General features: G+C 43.4%; 1 protein-coding gene across 1 annotated transcript in view; it reads left to right on the top strand.

The window, feature by feature from the left end:
• LOC117354948 (SCO-spondin-like) overlaps positions 1 to 24,141 on the top strand; it is a 441,431-nt gene that overhangs the window by 101,572 nt on the left and 315,718 nt on the right. The window contains 7 exon segments of the mRNA XM_033932909.1: positions 4,963 to 5,143; positions 8,101 to 8,195; positions 11,359 to 11,615; positions 13,434 to 13,568; positions 16,089 to 16,291; positions 21,071 to 21,198; positions 23,219 to 23,328. Coding sequence (XP_033788800.1) covers positions 4,963 to 5,143; positions 8,101 to 8,195; positions 11,359 to 11,615; positions 13,434 to 13,568; positions 16,089 to 16,291; positions 21,071 to 21,198; positions 23,219 to 23,328 — 1,109 coding nt within the window.

Below are 24,141 nucleotides of genomic sequence, written 5' to 3' on the forward strand. Positions count from 1 at the left end.
GGCTTCCCTCATGTCTTTCTCAATAACAGACTATGGACTTTTCCTCCAGGAAATTGTCCAAACCTTTCTTAAAACCAGCTACACTATCCGCTCTTACCACAACGTCTGGCAACGCGTTCCAGAGCTTAACTATTCTCTGAGTGAAAAAAAATTTCCTCCTATTAGTTTTAAAAGTGTTTCCCTGTAACTTCATTATGTCCCCTAGTCTTTGTAATTTTTGACGGAGTGAAAAATCGATCCACTTATACCCGTTCTACTCTACTCCCTCTAAACCCCCTCCCATGGGTTCATCTCTCTCCCTTCCCTCTAGCACCAGCTCTGAACTGCATGTCCAGTACCTCTCCCTTCCCTCCAGTTCTGAACCGCAAATTTGGTAGTTCACTTAAGGAGGGGCTTGTCAGCAGAAGGAAGGCCTCAGAGCCGGCTCATTCGGGTAAGATAGGCGTGAAGGGAGCTGAGGAGGAGATGCTGATCCTTGGGGAGGGAGGGTGTTGCTGCTATCGCCAACCCTGGTGCAATTTTTTTGACAGGAATAAGGTGTTTTACTGAAAGGTCACTCGGGCAGACACGAGGCCAGAGATGTGAAGAAAGTACAAAATATCTTTATTCAGCATACGCAGGACTTCCGTGCAGTAAACAGGCTGCCTCAGAAGTGTCAAAAACAGGAAATACTACTGTCATTTATACCATTCTCATATACATATCGGGATGCTACAGGGGGGTTTCTATAGGTTAGTTACAGACAGTTTTACAACTTATAATTGGTCCTAACACGAAGTATACCATTGGTTATTTGACTGACCTTAAGAACCTATAGCAAGCTACCCAACTTATCTATACTTATCTATGCTTTGCAGTTTTACTTTTACATGTCTAGAAGGGCAGGTACATTACCATTTCCTTATCATGTGTTAAGCAGTTTATATTTCAATAGAGCACGGCACATAATATTGGAGCCATAGCAATTCAAACGTATTCATAATATAATAGGGGTTTGCTGATCCCTTCATTACCGCTCCTGTTCCCGCCATGGTTTGAAAATCTTGACGGTGGAATTGAGTGATAGTTTGATGCCGCAGTGCTGGCCCTGAAGCAGCGGACAAGCAGTGAGTCCGCGAAACGCTGGCCGCGTCGACATGTGCAATACATGAGCACTGCTTGAAAAGTACATCCAGAGACAAGCGCTGTTTGAGATAAGTAGCTTGTCAATTTTTTCAAATCCTGGAGAAGTGCATAAGCGTAAATAAAAATAATGTGTATGAAAGTGCAAAGGTACTGAGGTGTATTTGGAAATGATACAAAAAAATTTTTAAAAAATTTTCTAAGAATAATATTAAATAATTAAGTTATTAAAGTTATACGAATTATAGTATTAGTTCTTTTCGGCCGATGATTGGAGCAAGGAGCAAAGTTGCTACGCTGATCACTCGAGTTTGTGATAAAACTATTGTGCGTAGGCTCCAGTTCTGAGGCCGGTGGAGTGAGATGCACTTTTTTGGCTGAAGTGGTGTGTTAGTTTGTTTCTATCCCGCCATAAATTGGCCTGCAAAGTTTCCCATTCCCGTAGACTAACCGTGATTTGCCTTGGGAACCCATCCCCATGTCATTCTCTGTTCTGGAGTAGAGTGATCGCTTTGTTCTCCTTTTTCCCTCAACCCCAGCACAAGTATAACCCCCCCCCCAAACTCCCCCTCATACCATGTTGTAGAAATCCGGCAAAGAAGGATGCCCACTCCTTCCTGCCGGCAGGTCCGCCTCTTAAAAATGACGGGCCTTCCCCTTCCCGGTGCATCCTGGGATACACCGGGAGGAGTATAAGACTCTGATTGGCCCAGATATCTAAGGCATGCACAGAGGGCCTCCAAACACAGCCCCGAACTCGGGGACTTCCAAAACCCGGACATACTGCTGGGCTTTGGAAATCCCTCCGGGCACCCGGGCAGTCCTCTAAAAAGAGGATATGTCTGGGTTTTTCCATTCGTCCGGTAACCCTAGTCAGAACCCCTTCCCGCAATGGTTAATATCCACATTTGCCCTATATCTTAGGTTAAAGGAACACCTCAATCCGATGTGAGATCTAAAATGTACCGCATTGCTCTCTCAGCGTTTTGCATCACTAGGAGAGCTGTGTGGTACATTATAGAGTTCACGCCAGTTTGAGGTGCTCCTTTTATCTAAGACATAAAGCAAGATTTATTTTACAGGAACGAGGGGTGGGCGGAGCTACTTGAGACCGACCCACCCCACAGTCCTTGTTCGCATGCACCAGGCACGTTCCTTCTCCTTAATGTCCCAATGCTCAATTCCAACTGCGCATATCATTTGCATACTATTAGCGTGGATCATTGGGAAGTTATTTCGCTGCTCTGTTTTCTGGCACTGGAATTTCGAGCATCAGCCTGCTGGGGAGGAAGCGATGAAAACTGAATTGTATAAAACAAAAGCCTTCAGAGTCAAAAGAAGGTGGAGAAATTTAGCATTTAAGAGTTATTGTTATTTTATTTTATCTAATTTTTTTTCTGTTCTGATTTTATTACTTACCATAATATGTTTTGTACTGTAAGATTGCAGTTCGTTACATGTATGATTTTTTTTAACAATTTTGGATGTTTTATTGTAATCCGCATAGAATTATGAGATCTACGATTGATAATGGGGGGGATCACTATTAAATCATTAAGGATGCTTGCTCCAGTCAACCCCTTCCCTGATGTTTTTCCCTGTACCTCTTCCTTTTATTTTTAATATTGTATCCTTACCCTTTTCTCCCACCAAGCGTCAAGACATCTTTTCTGTGGTTGCCCCTCAGCTTTGGAGCACTCTTCCCGCTCTCGTGAGAGAAGAAAACATTCTAGATTGCTTCAAAGGCCTTCTTAAGAGCCATTTATTTAAAGAAGCCTTCAATATCTAAACCTTTCTCAAGCCTCCTCCCATCAATCTGTCCAAAGAAACAATTTGCAGCATTCTCCTTCCTCTTATCCTTTCCTTAATTGTTCCCTATTCTATATCAATTGCTCTCGCCCACTACTTACAAGGAATTCAGGAAGCGCCTAAAAACATACCTTTTCCTGATGTATCTAGACAACTGACCCGTACATCTCCCTCTCCTCAATATCGGTTTTCTAGACCTTTTACCCTCTCTCGTTCACCTCTCTTATGTTCAATCATTTTGTACCTTCTCTTTTGTAAACCGCATAGAATTTCACGGTATTGCGGTATATAAACTGTTATTATTATTATTATCTACCTATCGTTTCGTGTTAGTCTAGTCTAGAATGTCTTATATTAGTTACGCCATTTGGTTAAAAGCTATTTTATCTTCTTTTTTAAAATAATATTTGTATTGTTATTGGCATTTTTACTTTTTTCCCCTTTATATTTTATCTGTAAACTCGCTTAGAAGTTTGATCAGCAGCGACAGAATCAAATTTTAATAAAAACATTGAAAACTTGTTTGTCATTCCCCTGATTTTTAACTATTTTAAAAAATATTATAAAGATGTAAATTGCTTTGTAAAAAGACCGTTTGTAAAAAGCGGTATATCAAAGCTTAATAAACTTGAAACTTACCCCCTTTTTTTTGAAACTGCGATAGCAGTTTCTAGCGCGGTGAGCCGCGCTGAATTGCCCGGGCTGCTCCCGACGCTCATAAAAACTCAATGATTGTCGGGAGCAGCGCGGGCCATTCAGCGCAGCTCCCTGCAATAGAAACTGCTATCGCAGCTTCGTAAAAGGAGGCCTTAGGATATGCTGCCACCCTTTGATTTCCGTACAATTGTTCAAGCGATGGTTCTGTCAAGGCTTGATTATTGCAATGCTTTGTACCTTGGAATAACCAAGACAAGGTGCAGGGCGTTGCAAGTTGCCCAAAATGCCGCCGCAAGATTGATAGTGGGAATATCGAAACACGATCATATTTCACCTTATCTTCAACAATTACAGTGGCTGCCAGTTGTTTTCAGAATTCAGTATAAAGCAGTAATGATTTGTCATCAATTAAATTGTATGCCCAACTGACCTTATTCTATAAATTGTGTATGTAAATTTGTATATAAAGCAGTGGTTCCCAAACCTGTCCTGGGGGACAGGAATTATTCAAGAGCAAGATGAGCAATTATTTACCAAATAGATCCCTGCGTTCTGAAAACTCAGCCTTATTGAAAACAAATTACCTTCTGTTGTGCGGAGGTTAAAATGTGGAACTCACTTGTCAGTTAATTATGAATATGTGGTGAAAAGAGCAGTTATAGGAAACGACTTAAGGTGGAGACTCTGAACACCTGACCTGGCTCCGGCTCTTGAGGACCGGAATTGCCTACCCCTGCCCTAGAAGATAGAAACTTCTAGAATAGTGATTGACAACAGTTGGGGGGCGCAATTGCTATATGGTGCCAATTAGCACAGATTTAAGCCAATTAAGCTGTTAACGCCAATTATTAAATTAAATTGTATGCCCAACTGACCTTATTCTATAAATTGTGTATGTAAATTTGTGTATAAAGCAGTTTTTCCCAAACCTGTCCTGGGGGACCCCCAGCCAGTCAGGTTTTCAAGATATCCCTAATGAATATGCATGAGAGAGATTTGCATACCTGTCACTTATTTGTAAATGCCTTTTTCTAGACAGTGATTCTTTATGGTTGCTGCCTGCTGAAGAATTTTCCTATGATTCTTTGTCTAAGCCTTTTTGGCTTTTATTTTTGTAGTTGATTTTCTGAGGATTATTTGTTCATGTCTGTCTGATCTTATTTGTTTTATATAGCATTATGTTTGTAAACTGTTTAGGTTTAAACGGTATAAAAAATTTTAAAATAATAAATCAATCAATCCCCAGAGATATCGGCCATATTCCTTCCACAGAGGGCACTTCAGTTAGCACTCTTGTAAACGCCTCTAGGGTGACGTATTCTGCCCGGTGCTCGTTCTTCCCCTTCTTTCTAATCTGTCTCCTTTACGTTTCAGTACCTGCGTGAACGGCGTGTGGAACTGTACTGACGCCACTTGCCCTGAAATAGCGTACTGTCCGGGGGACCTGGTCTATGCTTTCGGATCTTGTCTGCGCACCTGTGAGAACCTGGAGAGGAATCTGACGTGCTCTGGCGCTGTGGAGGGTTGCGTGTGTCCCGATGGTACTGTCTTGCTGGTGAGTCTGTTTTTCTCCGTGGCGCTGCGTTCTGTTTGGTTTGCATGGTACAAAAAGGACTGGAGGGAAGGAGAGGGTAGAGAGGAAATCAAAGGATATGAAAGTGACGGTGGAATCCTTTATTTTAAAAATACCCTCCCCCCAACTTCACCTTTGCAATAGTTAGCATTTTACTGTATAAATCCCTATCCCCCTAATTAAAAAAAACTTATGTATCCAAATTTATGCTTTATACCAGTGGTTCCCAAACCTGTCCTGGGGGACCCCCAGCCAGTCAGGTTTTCAAGATATCCCTAATGAATATGCATGAGAGAGATTTGCATACCTGTCACTTCCATTATATGCAAATCTCTCTCATGCATATTCATTAGGGATATCTTGAAAACCTGACTGGCTGGGGGTCCCCCAGGACAGGTTTGGGAACCACTGGTATAAAGCATAATTACATACAAATTTACATACACAATTTATAGAATAATGTCAGTTGGGCATACAATTTAATTTAATAATTGGCGTTAACAGCTTAATTGTCTTAAATCAGTGCTAATTGGCACCATATAGCAATTGCGCCCCCAACTGCTGTCAATCGCTATTCTAGAAGTTTCTATCTTCTAGGGCAGGGGTAGGCAATTCCGGTCCTCGAGAGCCGGAGCCAGGTCAGGTTTTCAGGGTCTCCACCATGAATATGTATGAGATGGATTTGCATGCACTGCCTCCTTGAGATGCAAATCTATCTTGTGCCTATTTACTATGGATATCCTGGAAAACCTGACCTGGCTCCGGCTCTCGAGGACCGGAATTGCCTATCACTGTTCTAGGGGACCATGGATGTGGGAGGGGCATGAGGTCAGAGGATATCTAGGCGTTAAGCATGCAGGTTATAGAATATTCAGAGTTACGTGTCTAAATGCCAACAGTTAGACTCATGGGGCAGATTCTATAAACGGGCGTCCTGATTGTAGGGAGTGGTAGGCATCCTACCGCTGTCTAGCAGCCAGTAAGGATGCATGCTAAAAAAAAATAAAAATACTCGAGGCAGGATGCCAACACTATAGGCGTTTGTCACGGTTGAGGGAGATGCATTGGGACACTTAAGCTCGCCCAAGGCCGAGCGTGGGCGTGGTTTCACCCAGACATCTCCCTAAGGCCATGACAGAAATGTAAACCAACAAAATGCTAGCCTACATTTCAAATAGAAGCTGCTGCTGAGCATTTTGCGGCAAGGGAATCCCCCTGCTGCGATCAGCTGAGCGGCTACGGCAAGGAACACTCCCATGAAGTCCCTCAGCAGGAAGGATGCCCACTCCCTCCCGCCAGAACCGCCTCCGGAAGTTCCCAAATCCCTCCCAACCGTTGACACCCCTCCTCCTGACCCCCCCAGGCCCTCCCCCTCACTCCCCCCAACCTATGGGCTTCCCCTGCACCTCTAAGTCCCCACAACACTCCCCCCTTCCCATCCCCTGTACCTTTGAAGTAGAAAGTCCGGCCGGAGGGATACTTACACCCTCTGGCTGGCAAGCTCACCAATCCGAAATGGCTGGCCTTCCTCTTCCCGGTGCATGCGCCTCCATTCCTTCCCTATACCTCTTTAACTTCACCGGCACAAGAAGCATCTCCAACCTGCGACCAGGAAGTGACTTTGGAGGGAAAGCCAAGGCCGGTGCGAGCCACAGATTGTAGATGCTGCTGACGCCGACAAAAATAAAGAAGTATGGGGGAAGGAAAGGGGTGCACATACGCCAAGCTCCTCCCCCCCCCGACACCTCCTACCCTCGCTAAGCCACTATTTACACCTGCTACCTAGGATGTCTAGATTTCAGAAACGTGCTCCTAATGAGTAGCGCTTATGTGCCTGTTTTGACCTGGATGCTCATGCCACACATAACTAGGGTCACCAGACGTCCGGGAAAACCTGGACACGTCCTCTTTATAGAGGACTGTCTGGGTTCCTTGGACGGACTTTCCAAAACCTGGCAGTTTGTCCAGGTTTTGGAAAGCCCCCGAGCTCCGGAGGGCCTTCAACATGCGTGCGCGGATACGGGCACGCTGAAGGCCCCTCCAGACACGGCCTGGTGGGTTGACTTTGTGGGGGTGGGGCTGTAGGTGGAATGGGGCGGGTTGGAGGCAGAACAAGACGAGGGCTGGGGTAGAACAGGCCGAAGCCAAGCATTCGAGTTTGCCTGTCATTAAATATGGTAACCCTACACATAACCAGCTATATGTACATCTGTTTCCTCAAGTGTTTTAGAGCAGGCTACACGTTGGGAGATCTTGCTCTGAACTACTAACAGGATTTGAGATATTCTAGCCTGTACATCTCTATTCCAGTTTGAGGTTTTGCCTAGTGGTTAGGGCTACAGCCTCAGCAACCTGAGGTTACAAGTTTAAGCCCAGCACTTCTCCTTGTGACCCTTGGCCACTCCATTGCCCCAGGTACGTTAGTCAGATTGTGAATCCACCGGGAGAGAAAGGGAGAAATACACTTCTTCTTCCGTATGTGCGATTTCAGCATTCGCGATTTCAATTATTCACGGTTTTTAGCTTGCTGACTTCTCCCACCCAATTACATCAGCTTGCATAGAGAAATCGCCGATTCCAAGCGTTTACAGAGAAAATCGCCAATTCCCGGCACTTTCTTCACCTTGTTTTGCCTCTCCTTCAGGAACAGGCCAGGTCTCCCACCATGTTATTCGCGGTTTCACCACATTCACGATGGTTTTTAATAGAAAACTGCGAATGTCATATGAAAAAGTTATTTGCGGTTTTTCTGTATTCACGGTTCTGTTAATCCCCCTATTACAGCGAATACGGAGGGAGAAGTGTACTTGAGTAGCTGAATGTAAACCATTTAGGCTATGAGCGGTGTATAAATCCTACAATAAATAAATGGTTTTTTTTAAAAGGCCACTCCACATGCATGAATAATGAGATTTTTTCATTTCTGCTTATGTTCCTAGAATGACCGCTGTGTTTCCCCAGAGGAATGCCCTTGCCACCACAACGGCAAACTCTACCACCCCAACGAGACCATCGAAAAGGACTGTAACATTTGGTAAGGAACCGCCATCCGGAGCAAGAACAGTGGTCAGTCAGGGCTCATTTAACATAACATCACTTTATTCTTCTATACCGCCATAATCAATCAATTTCTAGGTGGTTTACACAGAAGAGGGCTGGACAATCAGCGAAATACAAATAATTAAAATACAACAAGTTTCTTGAATATGTTCATTGTAAAATTTTGTTAACAGTAATATCCACGTTTAGGAAATGAATTTATCAAACAACGCTGACTTAATTACTTTTCGAAATGCGCCATAAGACGGCATAACTCCACCAATACAATTACCCCACCAGGACTTGCTTGAAGTGCAAGGGTCCTATCCAAAAAAGTCATGTATCTGCGGCCAGTAATTTTTGGATAAGCAAATAGTTTGGAATGCCTGGTTATCCTCGTTGGACTGTATAACACGAAATGAGATAAAAGGTAAGTTAGCTTAAAACAGATGCAAGAAAATTTGAATAGCACTCGTGCCTCCACCGGGAGCCAAAGCAGCAGTCGGTAGTAAGGACTGATATGGTCATTTTTCTTCAACCCAAATATCAATCGGACAGACGTATTCTGTACTATTCTCAATTTTCTCAGGATTTTCTTTGGAGCTCCCAAATAAACAATATTGCAGTAATCCAGTATGGATAAGACTAGTGCCAGCACCAATAGTCTAAAGCAGGGGTGTCAAAGTCCCTCCTCATGGGCCGCAATCCTGTCGGTTTTTCAGGATTTCCCCAATGAATATGCATGAGATCTATTAGCATACAATGAAAGCAGTGCATGCAAATAGATCTCAGGATTTCCCCAATGATTATGCATGAGATCTATTAGCATACAATGAAAGCAGTGCATACAGATAGATCTCATGCATATTCATTGGGGAAATCCTGAAAACCCGACTGGATTGCGGCCCCTGATCTAAAGGATAGAGGATCAAAATATTTTTTAATGGTCTTTAGTTTCCATAGTGCAAAAAAGCACTTCTTTACCACTAAATTCATATGTTCTGCCATAGTTAGATGTGAATCTAGTATGACTCCCAATATTTTTATAGATTTTGAGATCGGGTAGTCATGACCATTTAAACCAGGGATCTCAAAGTCCTTCCTTCAGGGCCGCAATCCAGTCGGGTTTTCAGGATTTCCCCAATGAATATGCATTGAAAGCAGTGCATGCACATAGATCTCATGCATATTCATTGGGGAAATCCTGAAAACCCGACTGGATTGCGGCCCTCAAGGAGGGACTTTGAGACCCCTGATTTAAACAAAGCGATGGTCTGATTATTTTGTCTTTTGGGTTGGCCAGAAAAAATGTAGTCTTTTCTGTATTGAGTTTCAATTTAAAATTGATTGTCCATTGCTCTATCTTGGTCATGATATGAGAAATTTGTTTTAAAATATCATTAGTTAGATCATTTAAAGCAGTGGTTCCCAAACCTGTCCTGGAGGACCCCCAGGCCAGTCGGGTTTTCAAGATAGCCCTAATGAATATGCATGGAGCAGATCTACATTCCTGGCATCTCCATTATATGCAAATCTCTGTCATGCATATTCATTAGGGCTATCTTGAAAACCCGACTGGCCTGGGCGTCCTCCAGGACAGGTTTGGGAACCACTGATTTAAAGGAATTAAAATAGAAATATCGTCAGCATATATATAAAAGTTTAAATTTAAATTTTGCAGTAAATGTCCTAAAGATGAAACATAAATATTAAATAGCGTAGGTGATAACGGGGAACCCTGAGGTACCCCAGATGGATTACTCCAAGAATGAGAGTAATTACCATCATTTTGGCTGCAAAACCCCTGAGGGAACGGTAAAGTTTAGGGGGTGAAAAGTTTTTGTGCATGAAAGAGGATGGTTCCATGCTGGTTAAATAGCACTGAGCTGGCTAAGTGCAAATATTCAGCATGAGATGGCCACTGAATTTTAGTGCTTAGCAGCTAGCCCAGTCATAGCCGGTTAGCTCCAATATTGATTGGCTGACCAGCTAAGTTTAGCGGCCAGATAGACCCGCATAAATAGCAGCTCTATCTTTGGCCGCTATAACTTAGACAGCCAAAATTCCCCCCCCCCCTCCCCCGCCCTGTAATTCAATGCCAGTTGTTGGAATTATCCTGGCATTGGATTTCTAGTTGTGCCGTCGACTGCGAGAGATAGTCTGGCAGCCTCCTGCAATCTGAATATTGGGCCCAATGAGTGGCCTAGTGGTTAGGGCTTCAGCCTCAGCATCTTGGGGTTGCAGGTTCAATCCCAGTGCAAGCTGTGGTAAGAGCAGATAGTATAGCTGGTTTTAAGAAAGGTTTGGACAATTTCCTGGAGGAAAAGTCCATAGTCTATTATTGAGAAAGCCATGGTGGAAGCCACTGCTTGCCCTGGATCAGTAGCATGGAATGTTACTACTATCTGGGTTTTGGTCAGGTACTAGGGACCTGGATTGGCCACCGCGAGAATGGGCTACTGGGCTTGATAGACCATTGGTCTGACCCAGTATGGCTGTTCTTATGCTCTTACGTGAGCCAAGTGTAGGACAATTAAGCCATTTTAACATCACTGATGAGGTTGGCTCTGAGGCATGAGGCATTATGACATCACAATCTCAGCTCTGGAATGTTGCTCTCATTGGGGGTTCCGGAATCTTGCTATTCTTGGAGATGCTGGAATGTTGCTACTCCTTGGGTTTTGGTCAGATACTAGGGACCTGGATTGGCCACCGTGAGAACGGGCTACTGGGCTTGATGGACCATTGGTCTGACCCAGTAAGGCTAGTCTTATGTTCTTACCTGAGCCAGGTATAGGACAATCAAGCCATTGTAACATGACTGATGAGGTTGGCTCTGAGGCATGAGGCATTATGATATCACAATCTCAGCTCTGGAATGTTGCTCTCATTGGGGTTCCAGAATCTTGCTATTCTTGGAGATGCTGGAATGTTACTACTCAACTAGGGACCTGGATTGGCCACCGTGAGAATGGGCTTCTGGGCTTGATGGGCCCAATAAGGTCTGACCCAGTAAAGCTGTTCTTATATTCTTATGCTGTTCCCATTGCCCTAGGCACATTAGTCAGATTGTGAGCCCACCAGGACAGATAAGGAGAAATTTAATAAATAAAGTTTATCCTCATGCCCTCTGAGCCATTCTTTCTCTTTTCCTACAGCATGTGCAAGAACCGCCACTGGCAGTGCTCTGACCACCACTGCGCCGGGGAATGCCTGGCCACTGGAGACCCGCATTATATCACCTTTGATGGGCGAGCCTTCACATTCCTAGGGGACTGCGAGTATGTGCTGGTGAGGGAGAACGGTGGCCTCTTCACTGTCACCGCTGAGAATGTACCTTGTGGGACCAGCGGCGTCACCTGCACCAAGTCTGTGATCGTGGTGACGGGGAACACAATTGTCCACCTGCTGAGAGGTGAGGAATTCTGCGCTGCCAAATGTATATCCCGCGACAGTGAAATAAAAAGGAAGGGGGATGGGAAGAACGAAAGGGAGAAGGGAATTGTCCGATATGTGGCCATTGTCTGAGTCTCATATGTGTTTAATCCTAGTGATAAACCTCATAGACATCTTTAAAAAGATTGGTTTTAAGGCTGGATTTGAACTTGCTACAAGGTTAGTTTCCTGTCTCAGGTCCAAAGAGAGGACGTTCCACAAAGTGGGTGGAACCACTGAATAAATAGTCTCGCGTGTGGCATCATAAAATAATTGTTGAACCGAACGGACTGTTAGAAGATGCTGCTGAAAGGGAGGTACTGGAGAAAACACTCCTGATGCTCTGGAGCAGGGGTGCCCAATAGGTCGATCGCGATCGACCGGTAGCTCGCCAAGGCAAAGTGAGTCGATCATCCAGGACTCACTTTGCCTTGGCGATCTATCGGGCCGATCAGTCTTCCTCTCCCCGACGTCAATTCTGCCGTCGGAGAGGAAGTTCGGGCCAGCCAATCGCTGCCTGGCTGGGCGGAACTTCCTCTCCGAAGGCAGAATTGACATCGGGGAGAGGAATGCTGATCGGCCCGAAGCAGGGAGAGCATGGAGCGCTTCGGCGTCGGCTTTGGGGCCTGTTATCCATTGGTGGCGGTTTGGATCCTGTTCCCCGATGGCAGCGGCAGCGGCAGTGGCAGTGGCTTGGGGAAGGGCAGGGAGAAAGAAAGAAAGAAAGAAAGAAAGGGGGCAGCAGGGAGACAGAAGGAAAGAAGAGAAACAGTAAAAAAGAAAGGGGGCATGAAGAGAGAAAGAAAGAAAGGTCAGGGAGAGAGGAAGAAAAAGTTGGGGGAGGGAATGAGGTGTGGAGGAGAGGAAGCATACAGGCTGAAAGAAAGATTAGATGCACAGTCAGAAGATGAAAGTGCAACCAGAGACTCATGAAATCACCAGACAAGATAGGAAAAATGATTTTATTTTAAATTTAGTGATCAAAATGTGTCTGAATTTATATCTGCTGTCTATATTTTACAATATGGTCCTCTTTTACTAAACCGCAATAGTGATTTTTAGCGCAGGGAGCCTATGAGCATCAAGAGCAGTGCTGGGCATTCAGCGCAGCTCCCTGCGCTAAAAACTGCTATTGTGGTTTAGTAAAAAGGGAGGGGGGTGGGTATTTGTCTATTTTTGTATGGTTGTTACTGAGGTGACAGTGCATAGAGTCATCTGCTTTGACCTCTTTGAAAAAAACCCCGGAATAGGAATGATAATTAACAATTCTATGCATACAGTGTGCGTTATGTTTTTTTTTAAATTTTATTGTTGGTAGATCATTTTGACTTGGTCATTTTTAAAGTAGCTCGCGAGTCAAAAAAGTGTGGGCACCCCTGCTCTGGAGTCTGAACTGAGTTCCAGGCCCCAGAAATGAAGCACAGAGCAGAGGACGTGGAGGGGATGTCTGAGTCCTGTAGGCTGAACTTGGGTTAGGGTTGCCATATTTTCCAATCGGAAAATCAGGACCCTGTAGACCCTCCCCCCCCAGGCCCGCCCTATAACACCCTAATCCCGCCCCCAGTCCTGCCCTATCCCCGCCCCCTACTCTTGTCAGGCAGGGGAGGAAGTCCACGCACGTGCGGACTTCCTCCCTGTCCAATGCGATTTGAGGAGGCTTTTCAAAAACTGAGACAAAGTGCCGGGTTTTGAAAAAGCCGTCCGGAGAAATCCGGACGTCTGGTAACCCTACCTTGGGTAGGAATTTGCTCCAGTCTGACAGAGGGCCCAGCTAACCTGTGCATTCCTCCCAAAACAGGCAAGGAGGTGACGGTGAACGGGGTTGCCGTGAGACTCCCGAAGACCTACAGTGGCAATGGGCTGATCCTAGAGAGAGCGGGGCTCTTTGTCCTCCTCCTCTCCAGGCTGGGGCTGACCATGTTCTGGGATGGAGGTAAGTAACGTGAGATTCTGTTTTGGCCATGCTGGGAGAAATATATACAGCTCCATCAGCATTTTGCTCTATAAAGTAGGTGCTACCATTTGCATGCCTATTGTGTGCAGAAATATTTAGACAAAGAAAGACACATATATAACAATACAAAAACAATTATAATAGTATATGTATATAGATGGTATAAATAGATAAGACTCACATATATTTAACTCAGGTATTGTAACACCTTTACTGAAGCTCATGCAAAACATTCAGAATTGACTCCCCAGTCATTAGTAGTGATATAGAAGCTTCCAATAAACAATATACAGTGGAACCTTGGTTTACGAGCATAATTCGTTCCAGAAGCATGCTCGTAAACCAAAATACTTGTATATCAAAGCAAGTTTCCCCATAGGAAATAATGGAAACTCGCTTTGATACGTTCCCTCCCCCCCCCGAGGCCAGCGGCGCTGCTCCCCCCCCCCACTCGCAAAGACCCCCTCCACGCAAACCGGCACCTCCCCCCCCCCGTGCGAATTGGCACCCCCCCGCCCGAACAACTTAAACTTACCCCCCCCCCGGTCTGGCACCGGCAGGCCGCCCACAGGACGTGCCGGTGCCGCTAGAAGATATTCCTGCTTCTGCCGGCCTTGAGCATGCATCTGCGCATCTCAAGAACTTCTAATTCTCCTTCTCGCCCTGTGGGCTGTGTGCCGGTGCCAGACGGGGGAGGGGGGTAAGTTTAAGTTGTTCAGGCGGGGGATGCCGGTTCGCGCGGGGGGACCTTTGCGAGCGGGGGGGGGGGGGGGGGAGCAATGCCGGTTATCAGGGGGGGGGGGTGCTCGCAAATCGAGTCAACACTCGGTTTGCGAGTTAAGGTTTGCAGGAGTGTTTTGCTCGTCTTGCAAAACACTCGCAAACCGGGTTACTCGCAAACCGAGGTTTGATTGTAAATGTGTAGGTCTTCACATATGTGTTTAAATGCTGGAAATCTGCCTAAGCGCTGTTCTATAAACATAGGAATTCTATGAGCGTCGGAGCAGTTACCGGTGGGCTCACAATATGTCTAATGTATCTGGGGCAGTGACGGGGGGGAATTTAAGGACTTGCCCAGGGTCACAAGGAGCAGCGTGGGTTTAAACCTACAACCTCTGGGTGCCGAGGCTGTAGCTTTAACCACTGTGCCACACTCTCCCCGTGAGAAGGACATCTGCTCAAATTTGCCCATTATCTGGCACAATCAGGCTACTGGATTTGCCTTATATCATTTTATGTCTGATATCATCAGCTTGAGTGTTGGGAGGGTAGGGGGTGGAATATTTATTTGGAAGAGTAAAATTAATTTTTTTATTATATTGATAGCATAATATATAATATTATTATTTATAACTAGGATAAGAAGGGGATAAAAATTGTTTAATGTAATAATTGTGATGATAGCAATGTATTTTCTGAACCAAAGGAAAAGGGAGGTCCAACCTTGTCTGCAGTGAAAAAACCAACCAGGAACAAACAAACCAAAACTGCAGATGTGTACAACGATGTAGGCAAATTTTATTGTGACAACTAAAGTATATCTAAAAACCTTTTTACTAAACAGGGGACCCAACACGGTCCGTGTTTCGGACAACCTTCATCAGGGGTCCTATTGAGTACAAATATAACACAAAATACAATATTAAAATTATATTTAACAATCTTAAAAAATATATAAAGTAATGATAAAAGAGTAATAATGAAAATAAAAATCATAATAAAAATAATAATAAAAAGACAAGATGATCTTGTTTGACCATAATATTGAACAATGTGATCTAATAACATAAAGACAAGTGTGTATGTTTTATATATTTTTTTGAAAGAGTGCCCGCATGCAATATGGATAGACCACATGCAGGAAAAGTAACATCAAACCAGATTTTAATGGTTAACGGCTAACAGTGGTGATTGGTTTAAATAGACTATGGAGGAACATAAATAACTATGAAAGTGCAAATGGAAATATAAAATCAAGTCAGATAATGGTGAATGACTAATAACATCAGAAGTGGACATGATAGAAACTATAAAGAAACATAAGAAACGATAGTAGTGAAAGAAAATATTGAAAAGAAAAAAATATATTAGAAAATTATGTAAGAAAAGGAAAGAAAAATGTGTCACAAAAAATTGCAGTAGAAAAAAACTATCATGAAACATAAAAGGAAGAGAAAGATTAATATATGGACCTAAAATGAATTATAACATATGATCAAATAAAACACCATTTTTAAAATTAAAATTTAAATAGATTATGTTAGTATATATAAAACATTTATCATGAACATATTAAATCATTGCATATAAAAAACATTAATATATCATCAGTAAGCACATATAAAAATACCATATGTTACCCGATATGATGTGTGATAAGAACAAAAAAACTTCATACAGTTTTTCTGATTCTTCAATTGTATACATTATAAAAGTTTGAAATGTCAATAAAGATTTACCAAAAAAAAAAAAGCTTGAGTGTCTCCCATTTCTCCGTAGGAACACGAGTGTACATTAAGCTTGACCCTAAGTACCAGGGCCGGGTGAGTGGGCTGTGTGGGAACTTTGATGGCGATGCAGAGAATGACTTCAGCAGCCGGCAGGGCATCGTCGAGCCAACCTCGGATCTCTTCGGGAACTCGTGGAGGAGCAGCCTGCTGTGTCCAGAAGTGCACAGTGACGATTTTGAGCACCCGTGCATCGTATGACACGTTTGCTTTATTATCTCTTCTGTTGTTCCAGCTAGGGTACATTTGTGTTTGTGTGATGTAGCTTGGTGAAGGCACATAGAGACCAATTAGTATGGATGTGAGCACAATGAGGGCAATTTTTTTTTTTAAAGCATCTATATGAGGAGAGACATTTTCAATATGACGTCTAAATCTGATGCTGGACGTTTTGGGGAAAACGTCCAAAAATCCAGTAGGAACAACAGCCATTTTTAAACCGGCAAAAAGTCCAACATTTTGTTTTGAAAATGACAATTTGCTAGATGTTTTGACCTCGGTGTGTCTATTTTTAGGGACCACTTTTGGAAAAAAGAAAAAAAAAAATCCCATAAGTCCAAGTGAAAATGCACAAAAATAAGCCATTAGGAAATTTGGGGGGAAGGGATCAGCATTCTTAGTAGACTGGTCACACAAACATCCCAGCAGAGAAGTGGGACATCCTAGGGCAGAGCTGCCCAAGTCCGGTCCTCGAGATCTACTGGCAGGCCAGGTTTTTAGGATATCCACAATGAACATGCATGAGAGAGATTTGCCAGCACTGCTTTCTTGGTATGCAGATCTCTCTCATGCATGTTCACTGTGGATATCCTGAAAACCTGGCCTGCCAGTAGATCTCGAGGACCGGACTTGGGTAGCCCTGTCCTAGGGGGTCACTGCAGTGGACTTCACATGAAGACAAAATGCAAAAGTTGACTTGTAAGTGGAATGAAGAGCTGTGGGTATGCCTGGATGATACTGATTGGGATGTCATCTGGAAGGCAGCTTATTCAGCCTCTATGAGACAAATTCTATAACAGATAGCAAATTGGCTTTAACTATGAGAGCTCATACAGTAATTGAAATAGATAAAAATTAATTGTGCAAGAGACATTTATCTTCTTAAACATGATTGTATAAAAGGTAAGTGCCTATTGTAGGATATTTAACACCAAAGCAGGTGCACTTAAAGATGAAGAACTTAGGTGTTGATAGATATCATTTTCCAAAAGACTTAGCTACCTGTAATGTAGAACTTTAAAACCAAGTTTTTGCTTTCTGCTCGTGACCTGTCCTTTTCAGCACCACTGTTCCCTTGGGGTGAGTGGACAGCTCCCAGCAGTCTTTGCAAGTTTATATGAAAATTAGCTATTTCTTTCACCTGCTCAGCTTCTCTCTGTTTTTTTTTTACACCATTTAAAGAATTTCCCCCTATGTGTTGTTGGTGAGTGGGAATGAGAATCAGGCTATTGTTCATATAGATAACCTCTCTATTATGTAATGGTTAAAATGACTTGACATACCGCCTTTCTAAAGCAAAACTAAGATGGTGTACAATACTAAAAGATTAATGGGAGCTTTTTATCCCCTGTGTTGATATGGTTGTAGCCTTCCCAGGGATCATGAGCACCTTTGTACTTATGTGTGATGTTTCTGCATTTTTAATATGATTGTTGTGGCTGGATTTTTGTTGTTGTTGTTATCCAGCTAGAATAGTGGATTATGTGGTCTAGAAATTTTTAAAATAAATGTGTTGGCCTTGTCCAAAGCTGGCGCAATATTGGGGTCTGAGGGTAAAGACATCATAGCAAAGAGGTGGCTCTGATGCCAGGGATTCAAGACAAAGTTCCTGCTAGACCAGAATGTACGCAGGTAAAGCTAGACTCAGATAGGGCTCGAGTCCTTGACTAGGGGCCGCCGTGGGAGCGGACTGCTGGGCACGATGGACCACTGGTCTGACCCAGCAGCGGCGATTCTTATGTTCTTGGTATATTAGTGGGATATACTGTATCACTCTTTAATGAGGATGTTTTATCATTTGGCCAGTTGATATATGCCACCTGTTTACTGGAAGGAGACTTCCTAGAATACCCACTGGCATAGGCAAGTATTTGAAATTGCACTGATTAAAAAATTGTTTTATTCATTATGGGAGAAAAATAAACGGTCTAATAAAATTTTTGAGAAATTCTGGAAGAGACAAGACCTGCTGGGATAGAATGATGTTTTAGCTTGCTGAATGTTACAGTATGTATTTGGAGGGTGTGAAAGATCAGGTGGCTAGTTACAAATTTGTATAAGGGATAAAATTTGATATACAAATCACGCTCAAAAGCGGCCACTACCCAGCTAACCTCAGCGAAATCATCATCACCCCGATCCTCAAAGACCCTAAAGGACCAATAGACCAAACATCCAACTACAGACCCATTGCTTCTATTCCACTCTATGTCAAAATAATAGGACTAGTTGCCAAATTCCTCACCAATTACCTAGAAAACCAAAACATACTCCTTCCCACGCAATCCGGCTTCAGAACCAACTTTAGCACAGAAACACTACTAGGATCTCTCTTAGACACAGCCAGACAACATCTCAGCACAGGAAAAAAAAATAATGTTCATACAACTAGACCTGATCGCTGCATTCGACCTGGTGGACCATAGCATTCTACTACAAATCCTAGATACAATAGGTATCACAGATAAAGTATACTCGTGGTTTGAAGGATTCCTAAAATCAAGAACCTATAGAGTAAAATCAGACAAAGAAAAATTTGAACCTTGGTCAAACCCCTGCGAAGTTCCCCAGGGATCCCCTCTATCTCCTACACTCTTCAACCTCTATACAGCCTCCCTCAGCTCCCACCTGGACAAACAAGGCATAACCTCATACAGCTATGCAGATGACATCACCATTCTCGTGCCCTTCGGTCAACCAAAACCCTCCATGACAGACACAATACACCAAACACTAAAATCAGTAGCGACCTGGATGAAAGATCACAAACTGAAATTGAACCCAGAAAAAACTAAATTCATCCTCCTCGAAAACAACAAAATATCAACCATAACCAACATTGAAATCAACGCAATCAACTACCCCATACAACCCACTCTAAAATTACTAGGAATAACAATCGACAGATGCTGCACCATGCAACCACAAATCAATAAAACAATACAAAAATCATTCTCAATCATGAGAAACTTAAGACAAGTTCGGAAATTCTTTGAAAAATCACAATTCCAGCTTATAGTACAGTCCCTAATACTAGGCCTACTAGACTACTGTAATATCCTCCTACTAGACTACTGTAATATCCTCTATCTCCCCTGCCCTGCAACAAAACAAAACAACTACAAACAATCCAAAACACAGCACTAAGACTCATCTACTCATTGAAGAAACACGACCACATTACAGAAGCATATCTCCAATCGCACTGGCTTCCGATCCCAGCAAGAATACAATTTAAATTCTACTGTCTACTATTTAAGACTTTATACGGAGACAGTCCAAACTACCTGAACAACCGCCTCATCCACAACACCTCAACCAGACATAGGAAAACTCACACCCCATTCTCATACCCCCCAATTAAGGAGGTCAAACGGAAAAAACTATATGATGGCCTTCTAGCCACTCAAGCAGCCAAACTAGACAACCAAATCGCCAATCTACTGACGGCATCCCTCGACTACAAGACTTTTAGAAAAGAAATAAAGACCATACTATTCAAGAAATCCCTGAAAAAGAAATAACACCGCAAGTATCAAACACCGTCTCTCACTAAAGCCAACTACCCTAAACAAATAACCATACTCATTTCTTACTCTCTTTGAAAATGACCAAATCTCTTTTTGGTAAGATCTTTTTGTAATACTCTTGATAATTCTTTTGTAATCCACCTTGAACTGTAAGGTAATGGCGGAATAGAAATCCCTAATGTAATGTAATATCTGGGGTTACCAGATTTTGTTAGCTGAAATAACAGACGCAGGGTCACGCCCCATTTGCTCTTAATCCCGTCCTGTTCTGCCTTCAGACGAACCTCCATGGCATTGGGGCAGCATGTGGAGGAATGTGCGGAGGTCCTCCACATGCTCCATAATCCAGACAAACTGCCAGGTTTTGGAAGTCCCTCCAGGCACCTGGACATGTCCTCTGAAAAGAGGACATGTCCAGGTTTTCCCTGATGTCTGGTAACCCCATATTTACTGCCTTTGTTTGGTTGCAGTCAAAGTAGTTTAAATATCATATACAGGTACTTATTTTGTACCTGGGGCAATGGAAGTTTAATAATAATAATAATAATAATAATAATAACTTTATTCTTTTATACTGCTATAACCAAAAGTTCTAGGCGGTTTACACTAAAAAGAGCTGGACAATCAGCGAAATGCCCAAATATTTGTAAAATAGAATTTCAATAATAAAACTCACTAAGTAATAAACTTATCGAACAAAGTGGTCTTAATTAATTTCCAAAAACTGCAATAGGATAACATAGCTTGCTGAATACATTTACCTAACCAAGATTGTTGCCTACCAGCTTGAAATGCTAGGGTCCTATCGAAGAAGGTCTTATATCTACACCCATTCATTTTTGGATAAGCAAATAAGTAGAAGTTTCTAGTTTCTCCAGATGGTCTATGCAACACAAAATGAGGAAAAAGGTAAGCTGGAGACAATCCCGATATCAGCTTAAAGCAGATACAGGAAAATTTGAATAATATTCCTGCCTCCAAAGGCAGCCAGTGAAGTAAACGATAATATGGACTACACACAAGAAGCTACAGTGGGAATCGAATATGTTTGTGACATGAACTCAGGCGATGCGCTGCCAACCAAACGAAATAAAAAGCATAAAAATAAAGATGTTTAATAATTTCCAAGATCATGCTATTACCATAGGGCTGGAGGAGAGTGGGAAGGGTTTGGTGTTTTGTGTGAGATTTTTCCTGTTTCTCTGAAGCCATGCATCTTTCTCAGGAGAACCCTCACCGTGTGACTTGGGCCCGGAAGCGCTGCGGCATCATTGTGCAGGCCCCCTTTGCCTCATGCCACCAGGAGGTGCCCTGCCAGCAGTTCTACGACTGGTGTGTCTTCGATGCCTGTGGGTAAGTGACCGAGGCTTTAAACCTGTGCCAGAGAAGGAAATAAATGAATTAACAGGGTGTCTTATTCCAGAGGGAAGAAGCAGTAAGAGATGGCTGATAAACTATAAAGTTGCTGCTATATTTTGTCCCCATTAAGGGCTTCCTTTAAAGCCCAACCCTTCTGGATGGTCAGCTCTGGAAGTTTAGTACAAGATTTGGGACTTGAAATTTGATGCATATGTAATCCCTGGCAGAATATATAGGATTATCAGATGTAATAATAATAAAGCTTTATTTATATCCCGTCGTACCTTTTCAGTTCTAGACACCTGCACGCATGTGTGTGACATCATTGTGTCCGACCAGAGCAGGCATACATGCCCTCCCAACAAGCGAACATGTTGAGGGGGGCGGGGCTGGGTGTGACTCAGGCAGGGCGGGGCGGGGCTAGGGCGGGGCCATGAGTCTGGATTTTCATTACGGAAAATCTGGTAATCCTAAAAACATATTAATTTTCGTTGATGGGTCTGGATTGGGACCGGCATCGCTTGGGCGGGGGGAGGGGCTGTTGGAAAAACAACCCACACTCTCCACTCCTTAGGCACTCTATTATTCAGTCCAGGCCAGAACAGTGGTTATGAATGAAAAGGTAGACACAAAGACAGTATTTAAGCAAAAAGGACAGACATCACAACAATAGCAAAACAGGCAGAGAACAGAAATAAAGGCATTTTTTTCCCTCTTTCACTGCTCCTTGTGACCCTGGGCAAATCGCTCAATCCTCCATTATCCCCAGGTACATTAGATACATTATGAGCCCACCAGGACAGATAGAGAAAATGTTTGAGTCCCTGATTGTAAACCACTCAGATAACCTGGATAGACAGTATATCAATACCTAATAATCTGGCAATACCACTACCTTCATCATTTAAGTTGAAATCATTTGGGAAAAACCCTTTTTCAGTGATCTGCAGTTATATCTTGAAATTACTGCAGATCACTAGCATAAGATCCGAGCAAGATTGCTGAAGCTTGCTGCAGGTTTCAGGGTCTCGCTGCGTGATCCGGAAACCTGCAACAAGCACAATGCCAGCTGCGGAAACCCGGAGAGAACAAAATTATTGAAGTTTTCGACAGATCTTGAAAACTTGGCATTTTCAAAAATATTTTAATTGATGTTAGGTACTTATAATGTAACTAGTCTTTAAGCCCGTTACATTAACGGATGCTAGAATAGATGTGTGTGTCTGTCTGTCTTTTTTTCTTTATCTCTCTCACCTTGGCCGCTGTCTGTTTGTCTTTTTTTTATTTGTCTCTCTCTCCTTGGACGCTGTCTGTCTGTCTTCCTTTCTATCTGTCTCTCTGGCCCCCTGTCTGTCTGTCATTCCCCTTTCCCTCTCCCCCTGGCCCCCTATTGTGCTATGCCTGCCTGCTCCATGGCCCCCTTCTGTTTCCCCCCCCTCCCAGAGCAAAGCATGATTGCTGCCTGGCCCCCAGCACACCCCTCCCCCAAAGCAGCCCCCTTTCCCTCTCCCCCTGGCTCCCTATTGTGCCATGTTTGCCTGCTCCATGGCCCCCTTCTGTTTTCCCCTCCTCCCACAGCAAAGCATGATTGCTTTCTGGCCCCCAGCACACCCCTCCTCCCAAAGCAGCCCCCTTTCCCTCTTGCCCTGGCCCCCTGCCTGCCTGTATCGCTCCCTCTTCTGGCCCACCGGGACGAACCGCTGCTGCTGCTCCTCTTTAAAGCAGCCTGCTGAGGATCGCTGGCCAGCTGTAGCGAACCTCACAGGCCGCTGATTCCTTTAGAGTGCCTCTTCTGATGGTTCTAAGTATTGAGTGATTCATCATGACAGATGAATAATTATGAGAAGAGGAGAAAGGAATGTTGTTATCCCCTATGCCAGTAAATATGAGTTTGATTGTTTGAGTCTGTAATTTTTTGGGTGCTCTTCATAAAGGTAGTTAATTAATAAATTCCAATAAATGAATGAATAAATAGCTAATATAAGGCCTCCTTTTTTTTGGTTTGGGATGCAAGGTGTGACAGCGGTGGAGACTGTGAGTGCCTTTGCACGGCCATTGCAACGTATGCTGAAGAGTGTAACCGGCGTGGGGTCTACATTCGCTGGAGGTCTCAGGACCTATGCCGTGAGTAAAAGAACTCATGTTGCTCTGTATACTGGGGTTTCCCTTGAAAATGTTCTTATGGATCCATAGGCACAAAGTGGCCCTACCGGGGTGGTAGCCAGACACTCAATTTTAGATGGGCCTGGACAGGGTTACCAGAGGTACAGATTTACCTAGACATGTCTTCTGGTAGAGGTGGTGGAGACAAAAACTGTTTCTGAACTCAAGAAATTGGAGAGGAAGAGATAGTGGGTTCTGTGGATATGGAGACGGGATGGGCCATTTGGCCTTTATCTGCCGTCACATTTCTGTTTCTAAGGTCATGCATTTGGGCTGCAAAAACCCAAGGAAACGGTACAGTTTAGGGTGTGAAGAACGTTTGTGCATGAAAGAGGAGTGGGACTTGGGTGTGATTGTATGTGATGATCTTAAGGAGGCTAAACAGGTTGAATAGGTGACGGCAAAAGCTAGGTTGCATAGGGAGAGGTATGACCAGTAGGAAAAAGGAGGTATTGATACCCCTGTATAAGAATCTGGCGAGACCTCATTTAGAACATTATGGACAATTCTGGAGGCCGCACCTTCAAAAAGATATAAAAAGGATGGAGTCGGTCCAGAGGAAGGCTACTAAAATGGTTGGTGATCTTTAGCATAAGACGTACAGAGACTAACTTAAAGATATCTATATCTATCTATCTATCTATCTATCTATCTATCTATCTATCTATCTATCTATCTATCTATCTATCCATCTCTCTATCTATCTATCTATCTATCTATCCATCTATCTATCTATCTATCTATCTATCTATCTATCTATCTATCTATCTATCT

This window comes from Geotrypetes seraphini, chromosome 2 (genome assembly GCF_902459505.1).
Source record: "Geotrypetes seraphini chromosome 2, aGeoSer1.1, whole genome shotgun sequence".
In the NCBI taxonomy this organism is placed as follows: Eukaryota; Metazoa; Chordata; class Amphibia; order Gymnophiona; family Dermophiidae; genus Geotrypetes; species Geotrypetes seraphini.